This window comes from Schistocerca piceifrons, chromosome 7 (assembly GCF_021461385.2).
Source record: "Schistocerca piceifrons isolate TAMUIC-IGC-003096 chromosome 7, iqSchPice1.1, whole genome shotgun sequence".
Classification (NCBI taxonomy): domain Eukaryota; kingdom Metazoa; phylum Arthropoda; class Insecta; order Orthoptera; family Acrididae; genus Schistocerca; species Schistocerca piceifrons.
The window spans coordinates 235,721,265-235,747,685 of NC_060144.1; the positions used below are offsets into that span (position 1 = coordinate 235,721,265).

General features: G+C 44.3%; 1 protein-coding gene across 1 annotated transcript in view; it reads left to right on the forward strand.

Annotated features, from left to right (window-relative positions):
- LOC124805591 (ubiquitin carboxyl-terminal hydrolase MINDY-3-like) overlaps window positions 1–26,421 on the forward strand; it is a 137,339-nt gene that overhangs the window by 87,559 nt on the left and 23,359 nt on the right. The window contains exons 4-5 of the mRNA XM_047266158.1: window positions 8,979–9,137; window positions 21,781–22,027. Of these exons, the coding sequence (XP_047122114.1) occupies window positions 8,979–9,137; window positions 21,781–22,027 (406 nt within the window). The remainder of the gene's footprint in view (window positions 1–8,978; window positions 9,138–21,780; window positions 22,028–26,421) is intronic.

Genomic DNA, 26,421 nt, shown 5'->3' on the forward strand with positions numbered 1-26,421 from the left:
CGCTACGATAAGTGCCTTCATTTAAATGGCAACTATGTAGAAAAGTAGTATTTAAGTGTGGCTTTCATCTGTATATAATTAAAAAAAATTTCCAATACTTTATTTATTTTTAATTCCAAAACCTAATGTACTTTGTGGATAGCCCTCGTATGAGCACTGTGTTTGGCTTTACTTTATCTGTTGGAGCAATTTGATTGCTTTGACTGAATGTCCTGTATGTTATACCATCTACGCCCTTGAGTATGTTCTGTAGTAACTGATACTTAGCGTGAAACAGCATTTTTGAAAAAATACAGACATGCTCGAAACTGACTCTGTCTGGGTGTTTTGGCAGTGTCATGAGTACATTTGTTTTGAGGAAGGACTATCCATTCTTTTTCTTCTTCTTCTTCCTCTGGTCTTCTGCTGCATCATCACAGGACCAACCACTAACAACCAAGTCTTTGTTTCAAGGATGCTTCACCCACCCTGCCATGGCTTGTGGTGTACTAATGGCTTTTATGGAAAAAGCATGTAACCACTATGGCTCAGTGACTTAACCAACTGAGGTACAATGGGTACTCAGAGAAAATATATATATATATATATATATATATATATATATATATATATATATATATATATATATATGTGTGTGTGTGTGTGTGTGTGTGTGTGTGTGTGTGTGTATATAAGGCTAATTCATCATTCAGTTTGACAATGACTGGTGATGACATGATGGAAACAATTCTCTCCTGTTGTGTGATTATAGGCATTGCAATGAAAATACTAGCTTCAGTGCTTCAGTACTTGGGGTATTATGGGAGGTATGAAATAAATTTTAAAAAACCACATATACGATTTGACACACACTGTTACTGATTAATCATGCAGTACATAAAAAAAAACAACTGTTTCTTTCCTCCCACATGTACAGAATTTAGAAAGGAAAACTTTTTTTGCAGGTGCAGTAGGCACAGAATTCAGCATGTATTTCTCTCAACGGTATTGCCAGTACATTAGCTTCTGACAACTCCATATTGATATACTGTTCTAAATCATCAACATTCATAGTATTCACATGGAGGTAGTTACACATAGTTTGAACAGAGGGGAATAATCCCATTCCAACTCTGTAAACTGCACTTTAACACTTCTCAATCTCTAACACAACACACCAGTCACTGTCCACCAATGCTTCTTTACCAATATTTGAGTGCTCTGAAGCACCAGCTGTTAAATAATAACTTGAAGTGAATAGCATTGGAGCAACGGAGGAAATGACAGCTTCTCGCCCACCACATTCACCTTCTGTCCTTGCAGTAACTCCGGAATGTTCTGGGATGGTGTTTATGTTGGAGACCAGTATTGACCTGCACTGTGTGGAGTAGGACTCTCAGCACACTTCTTCTGGAAGTCGGGGACTGGGTGGGTGTCTTAATTATACAAATCGACAAACAGGATGGATAATAACAGCTCATTGTCCCACTTCAACAGGCAGACTAATTCCTTTACAGGGTCTGTCACCAGTGCTGCTGGTGTTACAGGTCCTAATAAGTTGATGGTCGCTGCTGCCACTAGTGGTGCTACAAGTCCCAGTAGTTTGAAGCTCGCTGTTTTTGGAGGAGATCCCGACAAGCTGAAAGGTACCACTAGTGAACAAAGCAGAACCACGATAAGAACTACTACTATTGAACAAGGAAGAGACACACACGTGGAGCCAAACAAATACTTACTTCTCCAGTTCTTCTGCAATGATGATAATCTCATTCACATTGGTGCTTCATATTACTTCTTCCACTGACTGAGATCGAGTGACACCAGCTGGCTACAACGTCCACTTCATATCGTTTCGAGTGGGGAGGGGGGATGTTGCGTCCCTATTGGTTTCCATGGGAAGTGGTAAGGGAACAAAACTCGTTTCAGGCGCCCTCTAGTGGTGATATTGTGAAATAGCTCAATTGGTCTGGGATTGTTGAACAAACGATTGTTCCATCACAAGCATAACTGTCTGTGTGAGTTGTGAAATGCTTCTTCAACCCATCATGCTGTATCAGCATTATTTGCTGAAAAGTATTCTTCTCTTTACTCTCCTCCGCTATCTTTCCCATCCAATCCTCATGTGGAGAAATATGGACAGAGGCCTCATCTGCATGCTTGCATGTAATAATGTTATTAAACTTCTCCCTGTTCAGTGCCAGTATCTCATCAAATTAACACATTGCAAACACAAAGATGCTTGCACCAGAGTGGATGAATGTCTTGTCTCTTGCGCCTTGGCAAACTGAATGGACTTTTCAAAACCGGTCGACAGTCCAAGCACAAACAGCTATCTGTGTAAGTTGTGAAATGCAACTTCAACTCATTCCACTGCATCACCAATATTTGCGGAAAAGTATTCTTCTTCTTACACTCCTCATTATCTTTGCTTTCCCATCCTCATGTCGGGAGCTATGGACGCAGTCCTTGGCTGCATACTTACAGTTAATATAGTTATTAAACTTCTCCCTGTTCAGCACCAACATCTCATCTGTTGAAGACATCACAAACACAACTGCTTCCATTGAGACTGAACTTTTCCCGCTCTCTGGTGACATGTGAACAAGACCACATGGGAGATCCTTACACACCAACATCTCAGTGTGCACTGAGTGTTTGCCGCCAATTTTCGCGATGGAAAGGGTGGGGAGGGGAGTGGTGAAACATGTGGGGGGGGGGGGGGGCTGGGGTTAGTTTCAAACATCCTCTGGTGGCGGCACTGTGGACTAGGGCAGTCCGTATTCAAACTTCAAGTTGAATATACACATGCGCAGCTGGAAAAAGTGGGAGTGGAGGGTGGCAGAGTGTGGGGGCGTGGGATGACGGAGTGTGATGGATAATCCAACAGCAGTATAACACCACCAAGAATATGTTTCTCTCCAAAATAAATAATGAAATACCTTATCCCTTCCTCTCCTGCAGTTCTGCACAGATTGAGTCTTTTTCTACCAATCCACAAATGGGGGAGGGGATGGAGGCAGGTGGGTGACGTCATAGGAGTGGGGTGATGTGGGGGAGTTAGGTTAGTGGAGGTAGCCCCATGACCTATTTCCCACCAAAAAAATTCCTGGCGTTGCCATGGGGTGGAGGGGAGTGTAATGTCATAGGGGGGTGGGGATAACACAGTCGCCACAAATTAATTATTTGTGCTAGAACTCGCTTTGTTCCACTGCTAACGGTCCAAGTGCCGAGAGCAGCAGGAGTGGGCGTACGAGCACTTCCATTGAAAAGTATTTTTTCAGGTATAAAACAATTTCTTGACAAAATCCGTTTGATTAGAGATTCTTAAGACTACAGGTAGTCGCAATACCCAAAAGAACGACTTTTTGAAATCTCGAGACCAGGCATCGTCTTTAAATATACACAAATTTGCCTAAACATGAGTACAGCGGAGTCCATACTAGACAGGATTAACGCGAATGGAAAGAAAGAAGGAAGACGTATGAATCGCGTCACAGCGCCTAATATGTCAGCGATAATACTAAAAAGCAATTTGAAATGGGACGAAACGTAAATTCTGTAGTAGAAACAGCGAATGAAAGATTTGGATTTATTGGGAGGACTTCGTGAGAGTACATTGCATCTGCAAAGGAAATCCCATACGAGACATTTGTGCGACCAGTTCTGCAGTGCTTCTCCAGAGTCGGCAGACACCGAATGAACTGAGAGATGCCTTAAAAGGTTTGTAAGAGATCGGTATAGCCCATTTGAAAATTCCCAGGGAACACAAATGGCAATCTTCAGAAGTAAACTGACCTTGCTCTCGTGAAACTCTGTTGCGTAAATTTAGACAATCGACATTCTGGTAAAATAGCGCGAAGTTCGGCTACCTCTTTTGTGTATCTCGCACAGTGACCACAAGAAGAAGATGAGAGACATGAATTCACGTACCACCAACTGGGGTGACTTGAACAAATTTTGCACATTCTGTTACGAAAGTATTATTTGTGTATCATTGATTTGTTTGATATTTTGATGTTCGTTGCTAGGTATGTGTGCATGTTATATTAATGATAAATAAGTTATCTTTATATACGTAATTAAAAAATAAATGTCTAGTATGTAGAGCAGCCTCAGATTGGAACGACTTCACTCACGTGGAACTGTACTGCAAGCAGAACTATATTAATAGGGTGATAATTGCACATGGCTCAAGGTACAGGACTGGTGTCTGGGAAGGAAAAAAACGAAAGAACTGAATATGGCGTGTTTTTCATAAGTTACGTCTGTTCATTGAATTTTAAAAAATTAAAAAATAAGATTACCGTGCTTGAAATAATATTTAATTAATTACTCTTACATTCTTATTAACATAATATTGTTTGCTCAGTTAATCAAGTGCGTTAGCTAACTTCAGAATCAGGCTACAATTAGACCACTTTTCGAAAATAACGAGCTCAGATAACAACTTAATTAACCAAGTTTTTGCAGAAGATATATCCAAAATTAACTGTTAATATAAGCAGTCAGCCGAAACACTCTCTCTCTCTCTCTCTTTTTTTTTGTGTGTGTTGTCGTAGTTATCAATATTTTCGGATGGAACACCTGCCAGGGCTATTTTGAAAGTACCAAAATAAGCAAAATATCATTCCTATCCACTTCCTTTGGACATTTGAGCAGATACGTTTTTATAGATGGGTCTTCTTTCTTTTTTCAAGTAGCTGGACATTGTCGTCTCCAGGTAACTTATTTTGAACCTAAGCTCCCCAGTTCACATTTATCAAGTTATGACTTTGCAGTCGCTCTTACGTCATTTAAATCCAGGAGTTGTCCCCAGTCACTATGGTTCATTATGGCCTCTTATCATTCATTTCTGTTAAGTCTGATTGGTAACACATTGGCTCCAATAATTTCAGCTCATTTTCCTTTAAATTTATTCGAACTGGTTTTCATGAGGGTGCCAAATCTTTTCTTTGCGTTTCACAACGACATTCCCTTCTGAACGGCCGTAAGTTCTGTCCCTAAATTGTCCGTAGTACAACTGCGATATTTTCTCGCTCCTGGACTCCTTTCCCCAAATTCATATCTGTAAAAAAAATAAAAATGAAAAATAAATGTTTTGTAAAGTAACATCGGTAGCTGCCAACCTTCTGATTAGTCCATTTTTATAAGCAATTGCATACATGTTATGAAAAAATTGTAACTGTTTATTAAGTACCAATATAAAATCTGATATACTTAACGTATATACGTTACAAATTTCTCAACTTCCTTTTGTACTGCCTGCCAACGGCGTTGTCGCAGTGGTAACTCCGGTTCCCGTCGGATCACCGAAGTTAAGCGCTGTCGGGCTTGGCTAGCACTTGAGTGGGTCACCGCCCGGATCTGCCGATTACTGTTGACAAGCGGGATACACTCAGCCCTTATGACACCAACTGAGGAGCTATTTGACCGAAAAGTAGCGACACTGGTCAAAAAACCTGACAACGGCCGGGAGAGCAGTGTGCTGACCACAAGCCCTTCAGCATCTGGTGACACTTAAAGGCTGAGCATGACATGGCTGCCGGTCGGTACCGTTGGCCCTTCACAGCCTATTCGGGCGGTATTTGTTTTGTTTTTGTTCTGTGGAAGTAGACAGCGACTTTTCAAATACGAAATTTTAACTGCTTCTTTGCAGCATACTACAGTCAGTTGTTTCAGGTTTGGAGACTTAAAAAGTGGTGGTACTTCTATACTTCGATACGTGCCATCGATTCTGTAACTACCAACACTACACTACTTCAAGTTTTACCGCAGGAGAATTTTGTATTCAACAAGGTACTTCGTGTACAGTTGACAGTACTGAAGTGCATACGACGAATAGTCAGTTAGTTTTCATTATTACATTGAAAAACTAAAGCTACATAATTAAATTTTTGTTTGTTTGAAGGAACACGACTGCAGTCGTGGTGGTCATTGAAAGCCCTGCGTCTAATGGTAGAGCACGTTAGTACAGGAGCAAACATAGTGGAGCGCTTTGTCAAAAGACCGTACTATTCTGTTGTGACGCTACCAGGCGCGTGCTACAGCACTGGACATAAGGCTCTCTGTGTAGCACGACTGCAGACATGTACCTGCAAACAAACGGAAAGCTATTTAGATAAATTTATTTTTTCGAGATCATAATTAAAATTTTATGTCTGACCTCGTAGACAGTAATTTTTCCCTAATAACTGAATACACAGGTCGAATAAAACAGATAATTGCTAAAAAATGTAAGAAGTACCCTCCACCATGCATTGTATACCGGCCCAAGGTCTGTATATGTAGATACGGAGAAGTCAATACCAGTAAACCCCCGATTTTTTAAAAAGTCGAACACCCCTGTGTAAAACAACTTCAAACTGATGATTAATTGCTAGAGAGTTAATACTTTAAGTACCAACGTTAAGCGCGTACGAGAGTAAAAATTAAAAACAAAAAGTTTGAAAATATGTTAGTAGCTAAATGCTGTCGTTATAAAACGCTGGATGAGCACAGGATCGGTATTTTCCGCTCCGTTTCAAACAAAACTAGTTTTTCATGTATCCCAATGTTTATGACGTCATGTTCCTGAACTGCGAGGGCGAGCTGAAGTAAAGCCTCCGTTTTTTTTTTTTTTTTGTATATATTTGTAAAGTCATAAACCTTTTCAAATAAACGGTATTAACATTTTACATCTTTTTTCTTCATGTCTATGTATTTATTTTTCAACCTAGTCACTCTGGCACTGAACACATTTCTCCCGACAAGAGACCAGGTTGCTGGTACCGTCACTGTAGAACGTTTAATTTTTTTGAGAGCGCCACAGCTTCACATCTGCCTGCACCGCTTCATCACTAAGTGAAGTCCTCCAAGGTATTTGGAAACCCGTGGATCTCGAATGCGGCCAAGTCGGGGACTGTATGGAAGATGTTGGATAACAGTGAACCCAAGGCGTCGGATTGCTGCAGATGTCGCAGCACCAGTGTGTGGGCAGGCATTGTCGTGCTGAAAGAGAGGATGCTCCATCTGCGGACGAACTCTTCGAATTCGAAGCTCGATTACAGCACACTGTATCTGACGCACCGGCATAGTTGCGTCATATTTCTTGAACTGTGTGCCGTACAATGATATAATCATGCTGGTACATTCAGTGGTATATCTTGATACTGTCGGCAAAATGGGTTACGAATGGAGGTAGTAGAAAAGTAGTGACAATTCGAAATGTTATATGCCTCATGCGGCAGTTTTTCTGCATGAATAACAAAAATGTAGTAAGCGATAAACTTTTTTCCATTGAACTGGGTAATTTGCGCGTGCTGAGTTACGCTGCGAGACATATACAAAGTTTAATACGAGGGTTTGAACTTAAATAGTGGCAACTATTTATTCACATCCGATACAAAAGAGTTACATGTTTGCACCTTTTACTGTCCTTCAAAGTAGTCACCGGCGATGTGTAGAATCCGTTGCCAGCGATGTGAAAGGCATAGTATACAGTTAGCAGAGCCTGTTCTGTTGATGGTGCGAATGGAGCGGTCTAGTGCCTGTCGAATCTCTGGAACAGTTCTGAAGCGAATGCCACCGTCAGTGCACAGTATCACTGTTCGTTTTTGGAGCATCACCTGCGACCAGCGTTGCGAAAGAAGCGGTGACACTTTCTGCGTAATCCACCCATCATTTTGCACGACAAAGCGCGGACGCATGCAGCGCAAGCTGTGGCTGCTCTGTTCGGCCGATGGGATGGGAAGTACTGTACCATCCACCATACTCCCCGCATTTAAGTCCTTGTGACTTTGATTTGATTCCGAAGATGAAGGAACCACTTCATAAAATTCGCTTCAGAACTGTTCCTGAGATTCGACAGGCAGTTGACCGCTCCATTCGCACCATCAACAGAACAGGCTCTGCTAACGGTATATTATGCCTTTCACATCCCTGGCAAATGTTTCTACACAACGCTGGTGACTACTTTGAAGGACAGTAACAGGTGCAAAACGTAACTCTTTTGCTTCGGTTGTGAATGAATAGTTGCCACTATTTAAGTTCCAACCCTCGTACTTTAATACCTGTCTTACAGTGTTGAACCTTTAACATAAGGTCGTACCTCATCATAAGCAGATTATGTCAGCATTTTAATTATTTTTAATTACGTCGGTATTTGTAAGAAATATTGAAAATCAAATTTATTATTGCCTCAAAAGTCGTTAGATAACGCAATGTTCAGTTGTGTGCAGGTACCATGGCCCAGAATATTGGCTTAGTATTTTAGATAACTCACAAGTATCTCTTCACCAGATCTTTGCTTCCTTTGCCGTAATAAACCATAACAACACCATTATGCACTGTACACATATCCAGCACGGTGATCTATAGGATTCATCTAAACATTTGACACTTTGGTGGAAGAAAGAGCTGTGTTCTCTGGGACGTCTCAAGAGGGAAATGTGTGGAAGCCATACCGTCACTACGCTATTTGACTGAGCAAGAGTTCGTTAGATTATCAGCTGAGAAACTGAGAGCCTCAGGTGATACATCAATTTTTTTGTCGCCAAATAGAAGCGTTATGTTGATTAGCACATTGCCGGCTGCTGTGGCCAAGCGATTTTAGGCGCTTCATTCTGGAACCGCGCGACCGCTCCGGTCGCAGGTTCGGATCCTGCCTCGGGCATGGGTGTGTGTAATGTCCTTAGGTTAGTTAGGTTTAAGTAGTTCTAAGTTCTAGGGGACTGATGACCTCAGATGTTAAGTCCCATAGTGCTCAGAGCCATTTGAACCATCTTTGATTTGCACATTGCCGCACCGTCCTAGGCGCCTTGCTACAGTTCGCGCGGTTCCCCCGACCGGAGGTTCGTGTCGTCCCTCGAGTGTGGGTGTGTGCGTTGTCCTTAGCATAAGTTAGCTTAAGCTAGATTAAGTGTTGTGTAAGCCGAGGGACCAATGACCTCAGATGTTTTGTCCCATAGGAACTTGCCACAAATTTCTAATTTCCATTGGCACATCTGTCCTGTCCGCGACAGGTGAACGACCCGTCGGAACCGCTGATCGACCCGGAGCACGGCTACGGCGGGCAGAGCCTGATCAACCTGATGCTGACGGGCCGAGCCGTCAGCAACGTCTGGGACGGAGACCGCCACATCGACGGCATGCTGCTCAGGGGCATCGAGCGCCAAAGCGAGGTCAGTCTCCTGCACGCATTTTTGATCATCCCTGTTCTTGTTAAACTCACTTAATTTTTAATTCTTCGCTGATAACACAAGATCAATTAATTATTTGCTCGAACAGTCCACGGGTGTACTGCCGGTCCATAGTGTCCAACGGGCGCAATATTTCGGCGATCGGACATGTCGCCATCGTCAGGTGTGCTGACGAACTGAGCTCCTGAGGGTGGGCAGTCGTCCTAAATCCCCATCCCCCGCGAGGCCTTCTCTCCGCGGTCCGCGCCCGCGGCCGCGCGTCGGCGGTCGCTGAGAGGCTGGCGTCGGCGTCTGTGGTGGCGTCGGTGTAACTGCCTCGTCCGCCCTGGTCGCTCGTTCGTTTTCTTTGCTGAGCCTCTTTTTAATTAGACTCATTGCTGGTTCCCATGCGTTGCTGAGGTTATAGCCGCAATCTCTGTTGATGAGTCCGTTCTTGGTACGAATTTCGATAGCCTCTCTAACGACGCTGTCCCAGTATTTAGATGTCTGTGCCAAGACCCTGGTATGTTGGTAGTCCATTTCGTGATTTTCGGACAAACAGTGCTCTATGACTGCCGACTTGTTGGGGTACATAAGTCGAGTGTGCCTCTAATGTTCTCGGCAACGATCTTCGATGGTGCGCACTGTCTGTCCACTGTAAGTCTTCCCACACTCACAGGGAATCTGGTATATGCCGACCTTCCGCAAACCGAGATCGCCTTTGACACTTCCCAGTAACGCTCGTGTTTTATTGGGCGGGCAAAAGACAGTTCCTACTCGGTGTTTCCTCAATATTCGTCCTATTTTCCCCGATAGTGCGCCAGTATATTGTGTATAGGCGGTGGCTATCTCTTCCTCCGTGACTTCGTCCATCTCCACACGCTGTACTGTAGAGGTGGGGCGGAGAGTGCATCTGATCTGCCATTCCGAGTACCCGTTTTTCCGAAATACAATTTTGAGGTGTTCCAGCTTTGCGTCCGAGATGGTGCACGCCCTGTGCACCAATGTTTTTAGTATCCCATTCCTCTGCGAATCATGGTGGCAGCTATTTGCATGCAAATACAGGTCGGTGTGCTTTTTCTTCCTGTATACCCCATGGCCCAGGGTGCCATCCGCTCTTCTTTTGAGGAGCTCAGTTCGTCAGCGCACCTGACGATGGCGACATATCTGATCGCCGAAATATTGCGCCCGGTGGACACTATGGACCGGCGGTACACCCATGGACTGTTCGAGCAAGAAATACGCCGGGAGAAGTTGAAGAATCACAATTAATTATTTATTTATATTCTTCTACCAATAGAAAAAAAGATTGAATCTTAAATACTGATTTCTCGAAGGAATACACTTCGCCACGAATGTTAAAAATTCCATGTTCCAGAACTCGATAATTTCAATAGAAGTACCATTTTCAAGTGACAAGTGCAATCGAATAGAAGAAATTACGTTAGTATGAGAAAGGTGTAAAAACAAGCATATAAAAAGATTGGGAAAGATAAGGAACATAATTGTCTCAGTCGTCAGCAAGCCATAAATACAACTTTCCTCTTTTGTATAAAACCCACAGCAAGGAGGAAAACAAAACAGCACGTTGTTGTGTATACAATTTTTGTTTATAGATATACAAGGAGAAGGAAAACGTTTGGGAGAAACAATTTGCTAATGGTTCGTATGCTCTGCTGTCGTAGTTGAAACGGACTCCGAGAAAGAAAACGAAACCACACATTTTCACAAGACAGCCTATGTTCATCTGAATATTTTTTGGTGTATCGTGTAAAAAATTGAACTAAATCGGTCAAGAATTTGTAACCCTCCCGTATTTAAAAATTTCCGGTACAAAATTGACTGAGAATTGAAACTAATAAATTTTGGACGTAAGCAGCTGTGAAATCAATCTGAAAAAAACTGAAAAATTCTTACCTCATGATGGTGTCGCCGGATAACGCTGTCTATATATCTGCTCCTAAATGCCACAGCTTAGTGCTATGCTGGCCTATCTACTACTAATGAACAACATTTGTATGAGATTTGCATTATTTGAAAAAATAACTGACTTTGCCTGTTGGCACAGCTGCATAGCTGGTCCTCTGATTATTAAACAACATATGACTATGACCTGGGAAAATTTGTAAAATATTTGAATTCAAGTAAATGACTGGTAAAAAAATTATGTTCTGATAAACCTTATTATTGAAAACATTCTGCAAACCATAACATAAAAAAGTGAACATTACAAGTCTGACTCAATTAGTGCTGATAAATCACAAAAAGATTGAAATACATTCACATTCCTATTAACGTCTCAGGCAACAAATTTAAGTACGCACATGGCGTCGAAGAATAACAAAATTTGCCTTACACTTCATGGCAATGAACTGCGCTGCACCAGCGGCGACTGTTATTGCTCTTACATGGCTAGCAACTGTACTGTACCGGTGAGCTACTACGACTGCTCCATAAGAACGAACTATTGCTACTGCTCTGAAGGAGCGAACGATTACTACTGCTTCCGACACTGCTCTGACCTGCGATTCTATTGCAGCAGAGATATTTTATATCGCAGTCAGCGCGTGAGCAATACATCGAAATTACATTTGCTCCAGTAGGATAGTGAACAGTAAACCTCTTACATAATGAACCCCTTACAAACTTTTCCGAGATTTTCGCCGACAACATTTCCTCTTCACACATTCTACTAGCTGACAAAGAAAACTCCCCATCGCACACCGTTTAGATTTAGTGGTAACATGGCCCAGTAGATAGCTCGTCAAAAACTGAACACAGATCAAGAATGCAAGCAGGAAGAATGAGTACTGGACTGCGAAAAAAGAAGCAAAATCTAAACAGTGATCGGCCCAAGCTCAAGATGTGCAACGTCGAGCGAATTTGAATAGCCACTGCGTCGTGGTTATGTGGCCACGGTTTTGGGATACGAATGGGACATCCGTGTTCAAATCCTCTTCGTGCCCCCATACTTTTTTTCACAAAATTACGAACTGTGATTTCCAAGACTACAGAAGGAAAGCAGACACGTCAATCGCTGGACGGGAAGTTCATAATTTCGTAAAAACGAAAAAATGGGGTACGAGGGAGATTTCAACACGGATCTCCTCCTTCGCAATCCACCACACAACCACGACGCTGTGATTCTTGGGATTCGGTCGATGTTTCACATCTTGAGCTTGGACTGTTCACTGCTTCTACTTTGCTTCTTTTTTTACTCTTCAGTACACCTTCTTCCTGTTTCAAGCCTGATTTGTGTTTAGTTTTTGACGGACTCTCCACTGGGTCATTTTACCACTAAATGTGGAATTTCCCTTGTGAGTGCCCGGCACTGCCCGGGTATGATTCTAATTTTCTATGGTAAATCTCCTTCTTGCCCCTCGCCCTGTCGATCTGCTCCCCGTCTCTCTGTCCATCTCCTCAACCACCATGCACTATCCATCTTCTACTGTACCTCTCTATGTCCATCTGCTCCTCTCTTCTCCCCGTCCATCTCCTCCTCGCTCTCACTCCATCCATCTCTTCCTCCCTCTGTCTCTGTCCATCTCCTCCTTTCCCTTCTCTCTGTTCACGTCCTCCTCTTCCCCTTCTGTTCTTTTCCCTCTCGCCCTCTCTCTGTCCATCTCCTCGTCCCCTCTATATGTGTTCATCCTCTCCTCCCCCCTCCCTGTTTGTCCATCTCCTCCTCTCCCGTTCTCTCTCCAAGTTATCACCCCCACCACAATAGGATATTGTTGGTTCTTACTCACAGTATTTCTTTACAGATAGTATAACTTACTATCCACTTGAAATCTATCCAGTCGTTTACGAGATGTGGAACGTACATACAAGATGTTCATACTTAAGTTCCAGTTTGAAAACGCTGTAGAAAGAGAACCACTGCTCAGAACGCTGTCAAATTTGAGCAACATATCATTGACGAAGGGGAAACATCATGGGAAAAAAAACCAACGAAAAATTTTACGAATAGATAGCGCTGTAAGCGTCTTAATGTAAATGAGGTCGGCTACAAATGACAAATGAATCACAGTTGGACACCTATGGTTTGAGTTGCACATTATACGATCCGTACTGTTCAGGGTGCATGACTGTACAAGTTCAGAGTCAAAAGTTGTGACAGTGTTAGTTAGGAAAGCCCATCCACCACGGCAAGGTCGTATACAGCGGATGGGAAAAATCTGTTTTTAATAGTCCTGGGGCCAAAAACGGCATAAATAGCAAAATGACATGTGATTCTAACCGTCGTGAGACTGGCGCAAGAAATGTTCAAAAAATGGTTCAAATGGCTCTGAGCACTATGGGACTTAACTTCTAAGGTCATCAGTCCTCTAGGACTTCGAACTACTTAAACCTAACTAACCTAAGGACATCACACACATCCATGCCCGAGGCAGGATTCGAACCTGCGACCGTAGCGGTCGCGCGGTTCCAGACTGTAGCGCCTAGAACCGCTCGGCGATTCCGGCCGGCCCAAGAAATGCTCAGTATGCTGTTTACCGTTTTCTGCCATAAGTTGAAATCAGGAAGTTCCACAACAGATAGGAGTGTGTCGGGGATCACGTTCAGAAAGCGTTGCGCAATGTGTGCCTTGAATTCAGCTTCGTTCGTAACTGGAGCTTACAATACAATATCTTTCAGATAACTCGAAAGCCAGAAGCCACGCGGATTAAGATCAGGTCATTTGGACGGCCGGGCTGTAGGGAAATGATGGCTGATAATTGGAAATTGGGAATTTGTGGTAAGTTCTTATGGGACCAAAATGCTGAGGTCATCGGTCCCTGGGCTTTACACACTACTTACGCTAAGGACAACGCACACACCCAGTCCCGACGGAGGATTCGAACCTCCGACGGGGGCAGCCGCGCGAGCTGTGGCAAGGCGCCCTCAGACCTCGCGGCTACCGCGGCCCTCAATGGCTGATAATTCTAGCATTTCCGAAATACCTGCGCAACAGCCGCTTCACTGGCTGTGCAATGTGCGGAGGAGTGCCATCTTGCATAATAATGATCCTACCCACATGGACACGTTGTTGAAGGGTTAGAATAACGTTGGAGCGCAGAAGTCTCATAGGGTTTACCAGTGACGGTGCAGGGAAAAGGACCCGCAGGACTCATCTCCCAGAAAAAATATAAACGATGCTGTCAACCCGCACCACAGGGTCACATTTGCAGAGTGAAGCGGTACCGTTGATGTGCGTACAGATTTTCCGTTTCTTACATCTCTAATTCTGCGTACTGACATATCCTTCGAGATGGAAATGGGATTCGTCTTTTCGCAGAAGGTTCTGTAGCAATTCATTGATCACTTCCATGCGAACAAGAAATTCCAGAGCGAACGTTTGTATTGCTGGCAGGTCAGCTGCAAACAACATCTAAACGTGCGTGATTTTGCGTGTAGAGCAGTGCAGGCTGTTTCGTACGATTTTATGCACTGTACTCACAGGCATGTTGAACGTTCGCGGATTCGCCGTCCACTGCATGCTAACATATCACCGCTCGACCCGAACTGCAATGCAGTGAAACACACAGGCGCCAGATCAACTGGCTCTGAGCACTATGGGACTTAACTTCTGAGGTCATCAGTCCCCTAGAACTTAGAACTACTTAAACCTAACTAACCTAAGGAAATCGCACACATCCATGGCCGAGGCAGGATTCGAACCTGCGACCGTAGCGGTCGCGCGGTTCCACACTGTAGCGCTTAGAACCGCTCGGCAACTTCGCCCGGATCAGATCAACTGCTTTCCTCCCTCTGACATACTGCACTTCAAAACGACCTGTCTTTTCGGATGTTGCAATCAATTTCTCCAGACCCTTAGTCGTCATCAGACCAGTACCTTTCTTCATACCCTTGAATGGCCGGAACTTCTGCAGGTCTACTGTCACGCAGTCATCTTTCTTGTAAAATAGCTTTACTGGCAGTGCGCTATCCTTCACGGAGACATCGTATTGGGCGTCTCGGAGGCCAACTAAGGAAAAGCTGCGTGCCACATGTCTGTTGGTGTGCATATTCAGGCGCTTGCAGCGCCGTCTATTTGTCAAATTTCCATGAAATTATTTTTTGTTCCGTGACGTTTACTCCTTCGTCACTAACGCATTTTTCAAACTTGACGTCATTCTGATACAGCGTTTTTAAACTGGAATTTTAAGTATGGACACTATGTACATATATGCATTCATAGATACATACATCCACTTTTATAGTATGTAGTTATATGTTGTATATATTAAAATATGTTGCCTATGTCCGTCTGAATGCTTATTAGAGTATCGTGCAAAATCCTGAATTAAATTACTCATGAATTTTTAAGATTTTTGCTGACGAAGTTTGCCCTTTATATATTATACTATCTGAGTACCCGGCGTTGCCCAGGTATGTATATATTCCAATCTTCTGTCAGCGCAATTTCCTCCTTCCCCTTCTCTATGTCCATCTCCTCCTTCACTCCCTCCCCCTCTGTACATTTCCTCCATCCCCTCTTCTGTCCACCCGCTCCACCCCTACTCTCTTTCCATCTCTTCCTGTACCCTCTCTCTGTTCATCTCCTTCTACTCCTTTCTACATCCAGCTGCCTTCCCCCCACCCCCCCCCCCACCCCCCCGACCATTCCCTCCTCCCCCATTTTATTCCATCTTGTCCTCCCCCTTATTTGCCCATGTCTCTCTCCTCCTCTCTCTTACCATATCCTGCTCTCATTCTCTTTGTCCAGCTTCTCCTCCTCCTCCGCCTCCTACACCTTCCTCCCCTGTCTTTGTTCATCTCCCCTTTCCTTTCGCTGTCAATTTACCCCTCCCCTCTCTCTGTCAAGCCGACCGGTGTGGACGTGCGGTTCTAGGCGCTTCAGTCTGGAACCGCCTGACCGCTGCGGTCGCAGGTTCGAATCCTGCCTCGGGCATGGATGTGTGTGATGTCCTCAGGTTAGTTAGGTTTAATTAGTTCTAAGTTCTAGGCGACTGATGACCTCAGAAGTTAAGTCGCATAGTGCTCAGAGCCATTTGAACCATTTCTCTCTGTCAATTTACTCCTCCCGCTATCTGTACCAATTTCCTCATCCCCCTCTTTGTTTGACCATCTTCTCCCCCCGTGTCTCTCCACGTTATCACTCCAACGGGAGGCTGGTGGTTCTTGCCCTAACAGTGTTTCCTTCAAGATCGTAAATAATAAGTGTGCTGAATATTGTTGGAATCATTCCAGGGGCTTAGGATGAACTGTTTACCAGTGACTTTACCCGTGTACGTACATGTCAAATATATTTCACACATATGTAACATATTTCACACTTTTTTGTACACATATTGCAGCTGTATTCTAGCAAATTTCGCCCTGCAGTTTCATTTTTACGCAACTCAATGTCTGTGACGTAACTCTTTAATTATATGTCGTACAATGATATATTTTTGTAGGTAAAATCATCGACATATGTGGGTACTGTTTGCAAAATTCGTTACGAATAGAGTTACTAGCAAAGAAGTAATAAATTTAAACGTCAGGCATCACGCGACAGTTTTTCACGCATTTTAGCTTTTATGACGTCGTATATCCTCAACTATATGTCGTACAATTATATATATTTCTAGGTACTGGCTGGTTATACTTAAAGTGCAGCTACTCACTGATGTCCACTGTGGGCTGTAACTGTGGTATGGCAGCGAAACTTGGTAAATACTTTAATGCGTTAATGCTGATCCTGTTTACATCGGGGGGAAAAAAGTTAGTTCCCATTCTGGCCACCAAATCTGGCGCTGTGAATGAAAGAAAGTCGTACAGAAATGGATTAGAAACAGGACATGGGCATAAAACGTCAAGCAAACGGGAAAGACATAATATTGATTTTATTAATAACCGCCACTGATACAATTTTTTCACTGTGAGCATCAGAGACGTGAGCGAGATGCTGGAAGACGACGTGATCAACAGTTGCTCGCAGCAGTTCCGTTGGAGTCTGAGTAACTTGTTTCTGTGTACTTGCCTTTAGATCAGGGAGATACTAAACGTATCCCTGGTAAACGCATTCTTTTACATATCCATAGTCACGTGAATTCAGATCAGGTGTTATTGCTGGCCACGCATCTGGAAAACCTCTGGAGATAACACTTTCTTGGAAGATTGCATTAATCAGATATTTCACTGGGCGAGTGATGTGAGGTGTTCCCCATCTCGGTCTCCACACAATTGAATTCTTCCACAGCAGGAATCACATGGTGTACAACGACGCCTCGGTATATCTAACAGGCACTCTGGCTGTATTTTATTCGTAGGAGAACGGAACAAAAACAAAGGTGTCTGTGGAACAACATCATACAGTCATATACGGCGAGTGCAATGGCTCTTCTTGGGCAATATGCGGTTTAACACTACCCCAAATTCGGCAGTTCTGTGTGTTCACTGCACCCTGCAGTGTAAAATGTGCCACGTCACTCCATAGAATATTGCCCAGATACATGTCATCAACTTCGATCCGTGTCAGAAACCGAAGAGCAACTACACAACGTTGCTGTGAATCACGAGATTTCAGTTGTTGCTCCGTCTGGATCTTGTACGGGTACCAGAGTAAAACAGACTGCAAAACTTTCCGTAATGTTGACCATGGAATGGACAACTCTCGTGATACTGCACGAACGTTAGCACTACCCAGAGCACGTTCTGCGTGGTCAGTTAGAGCAACAGCAAATTCGTCAATAACTTCCACCGGGATAGGACGCCTTCCCCTTCCAAGTGTCACATCAAGCTCACCCGTATTTTCGAATTTCATTATCACCTTTTTTCAAACCATATAATGACATCGGCTCCTCAGGCCTTTCAGTCATCGATACTCCAAAAATGGTTCAAATGGCTCTGAGCACTATGGGACTCGACTGCTGTGGTCATAAGTCCCCTAGAACTTAGAACTACTTAAACCTAACTAACCTAAGGACATCACACACATCCATGCCCGAGGCAGGATTCGAACCTGCGACCGCAGCGGTCGTGCGGTTCCAGACTATAGCGCCTTTAACCGCTCGGCCACTCCGGCCGGCCATCGATACTCCCATAATACTGCACTGTAATTGCTGCTGTTCACATAAAACAGTTTCCCCAACAGCCCACGTCCTCTCTTCTCGATTGCCGTGCTGTACACTCACTTTATGGCTTGTCAATGACAGTATGGATTTCATACCATTATACAAACAATGCGCAGCGCCAGATTTGCACCCGGTGGCCACAGTTGGAGCTAATTTTTTCCTGCGTAAATCGGTTCCGAATTAATGCATTAACATATATTCGAAGTTTCGCTGCCATATGATAATTATACCCCAAATTGTACTTCGGTGCCGGCCGCGGTGGCCGACCGGTTCTGGGCGCTTCAATCCAGAACCGCGAGACTGCTACGGTCGCAGGTTCGAATCCTGCCTCGGGCATGGATGTGTGTGATGTCCTTAGGTTAGTTAGGTTTAAGTAGTTCTAAGTTCTAGGGGACTGATGACCTCAGATGTTAAGTCCCATAGTGCTCAGAGCCATGTGAACCATTTTTGTACTTCGGTGAGTAGCTGCACTTTAATTGTAAGTAGCAGCACTTTAATTGTAAACGCCCGATCGCGTATGTGGATACTGTCTCCGAAAAGTGTTGGAACAGAGTTAGTTGTAAGGAAGTAATAATTTAAAACGTCATAAATAATACGCCAGTTTTTTACGCACCTCACTGTTGATGGGGTCATATTTCATGAACTACGGGTCCTACAATGATATATTTTGCTGGGACATTCAGTGGTACATGAGAATACTGTTTGCAAAATGAGTCGGGAATACATTTAGTAGTAAAGAGGCAATAAATTAAATCACCATGCTTCATGCGGCAATTTTACTGAACGAACAGCGAAAATGTAGTAAGCGACAAACTTTTGTCGTTTCATCATTTTTTGGCGGTTGTCAGCGAGCAAAAGTTTCATAAAGTTTTGAAATTATGTGTAAAGTTTGTTACAAGTCATGAAGTGCTTTCACTCTAAAATACTGGATAAACAAAGTATATGGTATTAGCACCTGTTGGGCTCTACTGCTATTTCACCCCCACCCCTTTAATAGGTAGGTGGTTCTTAAATCCACAGCGATTCTTTCCAGATAGTCAGTTTAGTTTGAAACGTCCTCTTAGAAAAATTTAAAAATGACGCTGCTGGAAAAACTTTTACGTTATTTGATTTTCAAACAGCTGAGCAAAACTCAACGTACTCAGACATTTCTCTCTTTACTTATTCTGATCATCACTAAACTGACACACAATATTTTTAGCGCAACGCAATCTGACTTTCAATAATCCCCACTAAACAATGGCCCTAACAATAACCTATATCTTTATGAATCACTTACCTCACAAAAACCTTCGTTACTAGAACTACTGCAATACAGCGAGTGCCAATACTGCCAGCTAAATAAAAGATTCTAAATACTGAAGGCACTAACTACTGATAGGCATAGTTAGCAAATGAAAGATTTTGATAGAGAACAAACAATGTATTTACCTTAATAATGTTCAAAAGTCATGATGTATATATCTATCAATTCATGACATCCATTTTTACAAATTTCCTTTTTCTGGCGGACACACGTCCAGGTCGTCCGCTTATAGTGACCTATCAAAACTCTGGCATCTCTCTCTCCACATCCACCACTGCTGACGGCTCACCTCCAACTACACAACGCTACGTGCTATTCACATCCAACAGCACGACACTACAATAGCGAATATTCCGACAGTGCCAACCAGCCACAGAATGCACACAGCACAGTCAGTGGTTTTCGTACAGGGCGCTACGTGGCGTTACCAACATAAAAACCTGAACAGCCTACTCACAAGTTGAAATCAGTACAGTGGTTAGGAGATGTTCACATACATGCATACATAAACACATACAGCCATTTTTATAGTGGGTGTGTGGATACATACTTATTAATATTCACTACTGGCCATTAAAGTTGCTACACCAAGAAGAAATGCAGATGATAAACGGGTATTTATTGGACAAATATATTATACTAGAACTGATTTGTGATTACATTTCCACGCAATTTGGGTGCATAGATCTTGAGAAATCAGTACCCAGAACAACCACCTCTGGCCGTAATAACGGCCTTGATACTCCTGGGCATTGAGTCAAACAGATCTTGGATGGCGTGTACAGGTACATCTGCCCATGCAGCTTCAACACGATACCACAGTTCATCAAGAGTAGTGACTGGCGTATTGTGACGAGCCAGTTGCTAGGCCACCATTGACCAGACGTTTTCAGTTGGTCAGAGATCTGGAGAATGTGCTGGCCAGGGCAGCAGTCGAACATTTTCTCTATCCAGAAAGGCCCGTACAGGACCTGCAAAATGCGGTCGTGCATTATCCTGCTGAAATGTGGGGTTTCGCAAGGATCGAATAAAGGGTAGAGCCACGGGTCGTAACACATCTGAAATGTAACGTCCACTGTTCAAAGTGCCGTCAGTGCGAACAAGAGGTGACCGAGACGTGTAGCCAATGGCACCCCATACCATCACGCTGGGTGATACGCCAGTATGGCGATGATGAATACACGCTTCCAATGTGCGTTCACCGAGATGTAGCCAAACACGGATGCGACCATCATGATGCTGTAAACAGAACATGGATTCATCCGAGAAAATGACGTTTTGCCATTTGCGCACCCAGGTTCGTCGTTGAGTACACCATCGCAGGCGCTCCTGTCTCTTCAGAAATGGTTCAAATGGCTCTGAGCACAATGAGACTTGACATCTGAGGTCATCAGTCCCCTGTCTGTGATGCAGCGTCAAGGGTAACCGCAGCCATGGTCTCCGAGCTGATAGTCCTTGCTGCTTCAAACGTCGTCGAACTGTTCGTGCAGACGGTTGTTGTCTTGCAAACGTCTCCATCTGTTGACTCGGGGATCGAGACGTGTCCTGCACGACCCGTTACAGCCATGCTAGTGATACGAGGCCGTTGGGATCCAGCACGGCGTTCCATATTACCCTCCTGAACCCATCGATTCCATATTCTGCTAACAGTCATTGGATCTCGACCAACGCGAGCAGCAATGTCGCGATACGATAAACCGCAATCGCGATAGGCTACAATCCGACCTTTATCAAAGTTGGAAACGTGATGGTACACATTTCTCCTCCTTACACGAGGCATCACAACAACGTTTCACCAGGCAACGCCGGTCAACTGCTGTTTGTGTATGAGAAATCGGTTGGAAACTTTCCTCATGTCAGCACGTTGTAGGTGTCGCCACCAGCGCTAACCTTGTGTGAATGCTCTGAAAAGCTAATCATTTGTATATACAGCATCTTCTTCCTGTCGGTTAAATTTCGCGTCTGTAGCACGTCATCTTCGTGATGTAGCAATTTTAGTGGCCAGTAGTGTACATATAGCCCATGTCCATCCAAGAGTATCGTTAAAATTTTGAAGTTGATCGGTCTAGTGCTTTTAGAGATTTTTGGTAACAATCTTAAACAACGACTTGTCTTTTTATAGTAGAATATATTAATGGCTAATTCTGTCAAACTGTAACTGTGGATACAATGACACCCGGTAGTTGAGATGCTACACGGTGTCTTGCGCAAGCGGAAAATGTATCCAATTATTACTGTGAACGGTGGAGCGTATAGCGGAGCGTGGTGCATGCCGCAGGTGGGCTTTCTGACGGTGATGGAGCGCGCGCGCCACTGTGAGGTGGGGGCGTGTCTGAAGAGCCCCCGCCAGCCGGTGTGGCTGCTGGCCAGCGAGACGCACCTCACCGTGCTCTTCTCCGCCGAGAGCCGCCTCGCCGGAGACTGGGCTCCCACAGAACAGGCGCGCCGCGTCTTCCGGCAGTTCGACGCCGACGGCGGCGGGTTCGTGCCCAGAGCTCTGCTGCCGGATGTGCTCGCCGCCCTAGGTCAGTCACATAAACTACCGCTTCACTGCTCAAACCCACATCCTTAACGGTACAGTCCGACACCTAAGTACTGCAGATATTTTTATAAAATGCATGCCATGCAGCTGTAGTTAGTTACTTTCATGTTCCATGGGTCGTTTTGCGTGACATATCGTAATGCTGTCGAACGAGTCATTTTACATTCACATCGCGAATATTTATTTTATTTATTTATTTAGCGTATGGCTCATAACATCACAGTAAAAATTACAGAAACAACTCGATTTATAAAGAATCACATATACAGGGTGTCACCTAACGTTACCGCTGGATATATTTCGTAAACCACATCAATTACTGACGAACCGATTCCACAGACCGAACGTGAGGAGAGGGGCTAGTGTAATTGGTTAATACAAACCATACTAAAATGCACAGAAGTATGTTTTTTAACACAAATCTACGTTTTTTTAAATGGAAGCACGTTAGTTTTGTTAGCACATCTGAACAGATAAAAAAATACGTAATCAGTGCCGTTTGTTGCATTGTAAAATGTTAATTACATCCGGAGATGCTGTAACCTAAAGTTGACGCTTGAAACCTCCGACGTTCAGTTGTGTGTTGTAACAAACACGGGCCACGGTCGGCGAGCAGCATCTGCAGGGACATGTTTACGATGATGACCGTGTTTACGAGTGTGGCTGTAGTGCACTGTTGTGGCTTGGTCTAGCTGTCGCAGTGTCCGCATGTAGCGCTTGCTGCTATTGTTATTCTGCATTCGTCTCCGCACGCAGACCAACTGTAGTACACCGTGTTACCAGACGTCTGTGATAGTGTAGTGTTATAGGAACTGTGACCATGGTGTATTCGAACTCTGAAAAGGCGGAGATGATACTCATCTATGGCGAGTGTCGACGAAATGCAGCTGAAGCCTGCAGGGTGTATGCAGAACGGTACCCGGACAGTGAGCATCCAACGTGCCGCACATTGCAAAACATCTACCGCCAACTGTATGCAACAGGTATGGTCGTAGCACGCAAACGGGTCCTTAACAGGCCCGTCACAGGAGAAGCGGGTGCAGTTGGTATGTTAGCTGCTGTTGCCATGAACCCACACATGAGTACACGGGACATTGCGAGAGCCGGTGGACTGAGTCAAAGTAGTGTCATGCGCATACCGCATCGTCACCGCTTTCACCCGTTTCATGTGTCACTACATCAGCAATTACATGATGATGACTTTAATCATCGAGTGCAGTTCTACCTGTTTACCGATGAAGCGGGTTTCACAAACCACGGGGCAGTGAATCAACGGAACATGCATTACTGGTCCGTGGAAATCCTCGCTGGCTCAGACAGGTAGAGCGACAGCGACCGTGGACTGTAAATGTATGGTGCGGAATCATTGGCAACCACCTCATTGGTCCTCACTTCATTGCAGGGGCCCAAACAGCTGCAACATACATCGCGTTTCCACAGAATGATCTGCCGACGTTGCTCGAAAATGTCCCACTGGAAACGCGTCGACGTATGTGGTATCAGCATGATGGTGCACCTGCACATTCCGCAATTAACACTAGGCTGACCCTTGACAGGATGTTCGACGGGCGTTTCATAGGACGTGGAGGACGCATAAATTGGTCAGCCCGTTCTCCTGATCTTACACCTCTGGACTTCTTTCTGTGGGGTACGTTAAAGGAGAATGTGTACCGTGATGTGCCTACAACCCCAGAGGATATGAAACAACGTATTGTGGCAGCCTGCGGCGACATTACACCAGATGTACTGCGGCGTGTACGACATTCATTACGCCAGAGATTGCAATTGTGTGCAGCAAATGATGGCCACCACATTGAACATCTATTGGCCTGACATGTCGGGACACACTCTATTCCACTCCGTAATTGAAAACGGAAACCACGTGTATACGTGTACCTCACCCCTCATGGTAATGTACATGTGCGTCAGTGAAAAAGACCAATAAAAAGGTCTTAGCATGTGGACGTAATGTGCTGTTCCAGTCTCTTCTGTACCTAAGGTCCATCACCGTTCCCTTTGAATCCCTACGTAATTCGGTGCTCTCCGATACACACGATCGAACAGCGGAGGAGTGGTACTCAACCGTCAACTTTATGTTACAATATCTTCGGGTGTAATTAACATTTTACAATGCAACAAACGGCACTGATTACGTATTTGTTTATATGTTCAGATGTGCTAACAAAACTAACGGGGTTCCATTTAAAAAACGTAGGTTTGTGTTAAAAAACATACTTCCGTGCATTTTTTTATGGTTTGTATTAACCAATTACACTAGCCCCTCTCCTCACGTTCGGTCTGTGGAATCGATTCGTCAGTATTTGATGTGGTTTACGAAATATATCCAGCGGTAATGTTAGGTGACTCACGCTGTATATAAACAGAGCAATAAGTAACAGTTTGTATATAAGGAGACCAGCAATTATAAATTTACACTCACAGAAGAGCAATCACAAACAAACGTCCAGCTTAGATAATACACAGGGTGTTACAAAAAGGTACGGCCAAACTTTCAGGAAACATTCCTCATACACAAATAAAGAAAAGATGTTATGTGGACATGTGTCCGGAAACGCTTAATTTCCGTGTTAGAGCTCATTTTAGTTTCGTCACTATGTACTGTACTTCCTCCATTCACCGCCAGTTGGCCCAATTGAAGGAAGCTAATGTTGACTTCGGTGCTTGTGTTCACATGCGACTCATTGCTCTACAGTACTAGCATCAAGCACATCAGTACGTAGCATCAACAGGTTAGTTAGTGTTAATCACGAACGTGGTTTTGCAGTCAGTGCAATGTTTACAAATGCGGAGTTGGCAGATGCCCATTTGATGTATGGATTAGCACGGGGCAATAGCCGTGGCGCGGTACGTTTGTATCGAGACAGATTTCCAGATCGAAGGTGTCCCGACAGGAAGGCGTTCGAAGCAATTGATCGGCGTCGTAGGGAGCACGGAACATTCCAGCCTATGACTCGCGGCTGGGAAAGACCTGGAACGATGAGTACATCTGCAATGGACGAGACAGTTCTTCGTGCAGTTGACGATAACCCTAATGTCAGCGTCAGAGAAGTTGCTGCTGTACAAGGTAACGTTGGCCACGTCACTGTATGGAGAGTACTACGGGAGAACCAGTTGTTTCCGTACCATGTACAGCGTGTGCAGGCACTATCAGCAGCTGATTGGCCTCCACGGGTACACTTCTGCGAATGGTGCATCCAACAATGTGTCAATCATTTCAGTGCAAATGTTCTCTTTACGGATGAGGCTTCATTCCAACGTGATCAAATTGTAAATTTTCACAATCAACATGTATGGGCTGACGAGAATCCGCACGCAATTGTGCAATCACGTCATCAACACAGGTTTTCTGTGAACGTTTGGGCAGGCATTGTTGGTGATGTCTTGATTGGGACCCATGTTCTTCCACCTACGCTCAATCGAGCACGTTATCATGATTTCATACGGGATACTCTACCAGTGCTGCTAGAACATGTGCCTTTACAAGTACGACACAACATGTGGTTCATGCAGGATGGAGCTCCTGCACATTTCAGTCGAAGTGTTCGCACACTTCTCAACAACAGATTCGGTGACCGATGGATTGGTAGAAGCGGACCAATTCCATGGCCTCCACGCACTCCTGACCTCAACCCTCTTGACTTTCATTTATGAGGGCATTTGAAAGCTCTTGTCTACGCAACCCCAGTACCAAATGTAGAGACTCTTCGTGCTCGTATTGTGGACGGCTGTGATACAATACGCCATTCTCCACGGCTGCATCAGTGCATCAGGGATTCCATGCGACGGAGGGTGGATGCATGTACCCTCGCTAACAGAGGACATTTTGAACATTTCCTGTAACAAAGTGTTTGAAGTCAAGCTGGTACGTTCTGTTGCTGTGTGTTTCCATTCTATGATTAATGTAATTTGAAGAGAAGCAATAACATGAGCTCTAACATGGGAAGTAAGCGTTTCCGGACACATGTCGACATAACATATTTTCTTTCTTTGTGTGTGAGGAATGTTTCCTGAAAGTTTGGCCGCACATTTTTCTAACACCCTCCATGGTCGATTGCCTCTTGGGTCGCCATTAGGTAATCCTGTGGGTCACCCTCACATGCCCTTAGTGGGCATTCCTGAACGATGTGTTTGACCGTCTGTCTCTCAGCTCCACAGTCGCAAGCGGCCGAAGGAAGTTTACCCCATCTGTGTAAGGAGTCGGCGCATCTCCCACAGTTGGTTCTGATGCGATTAAGAGTTGAGCAAACTTTGCGAGGGCAATCAAATCCTTTTGGTTTACTAAAGATGCATGGCATACTGTGGCAGTTTACTGCTGTTCTGCTCTCCCATTCCTCTTTCCATCGGTCATTTATTTTA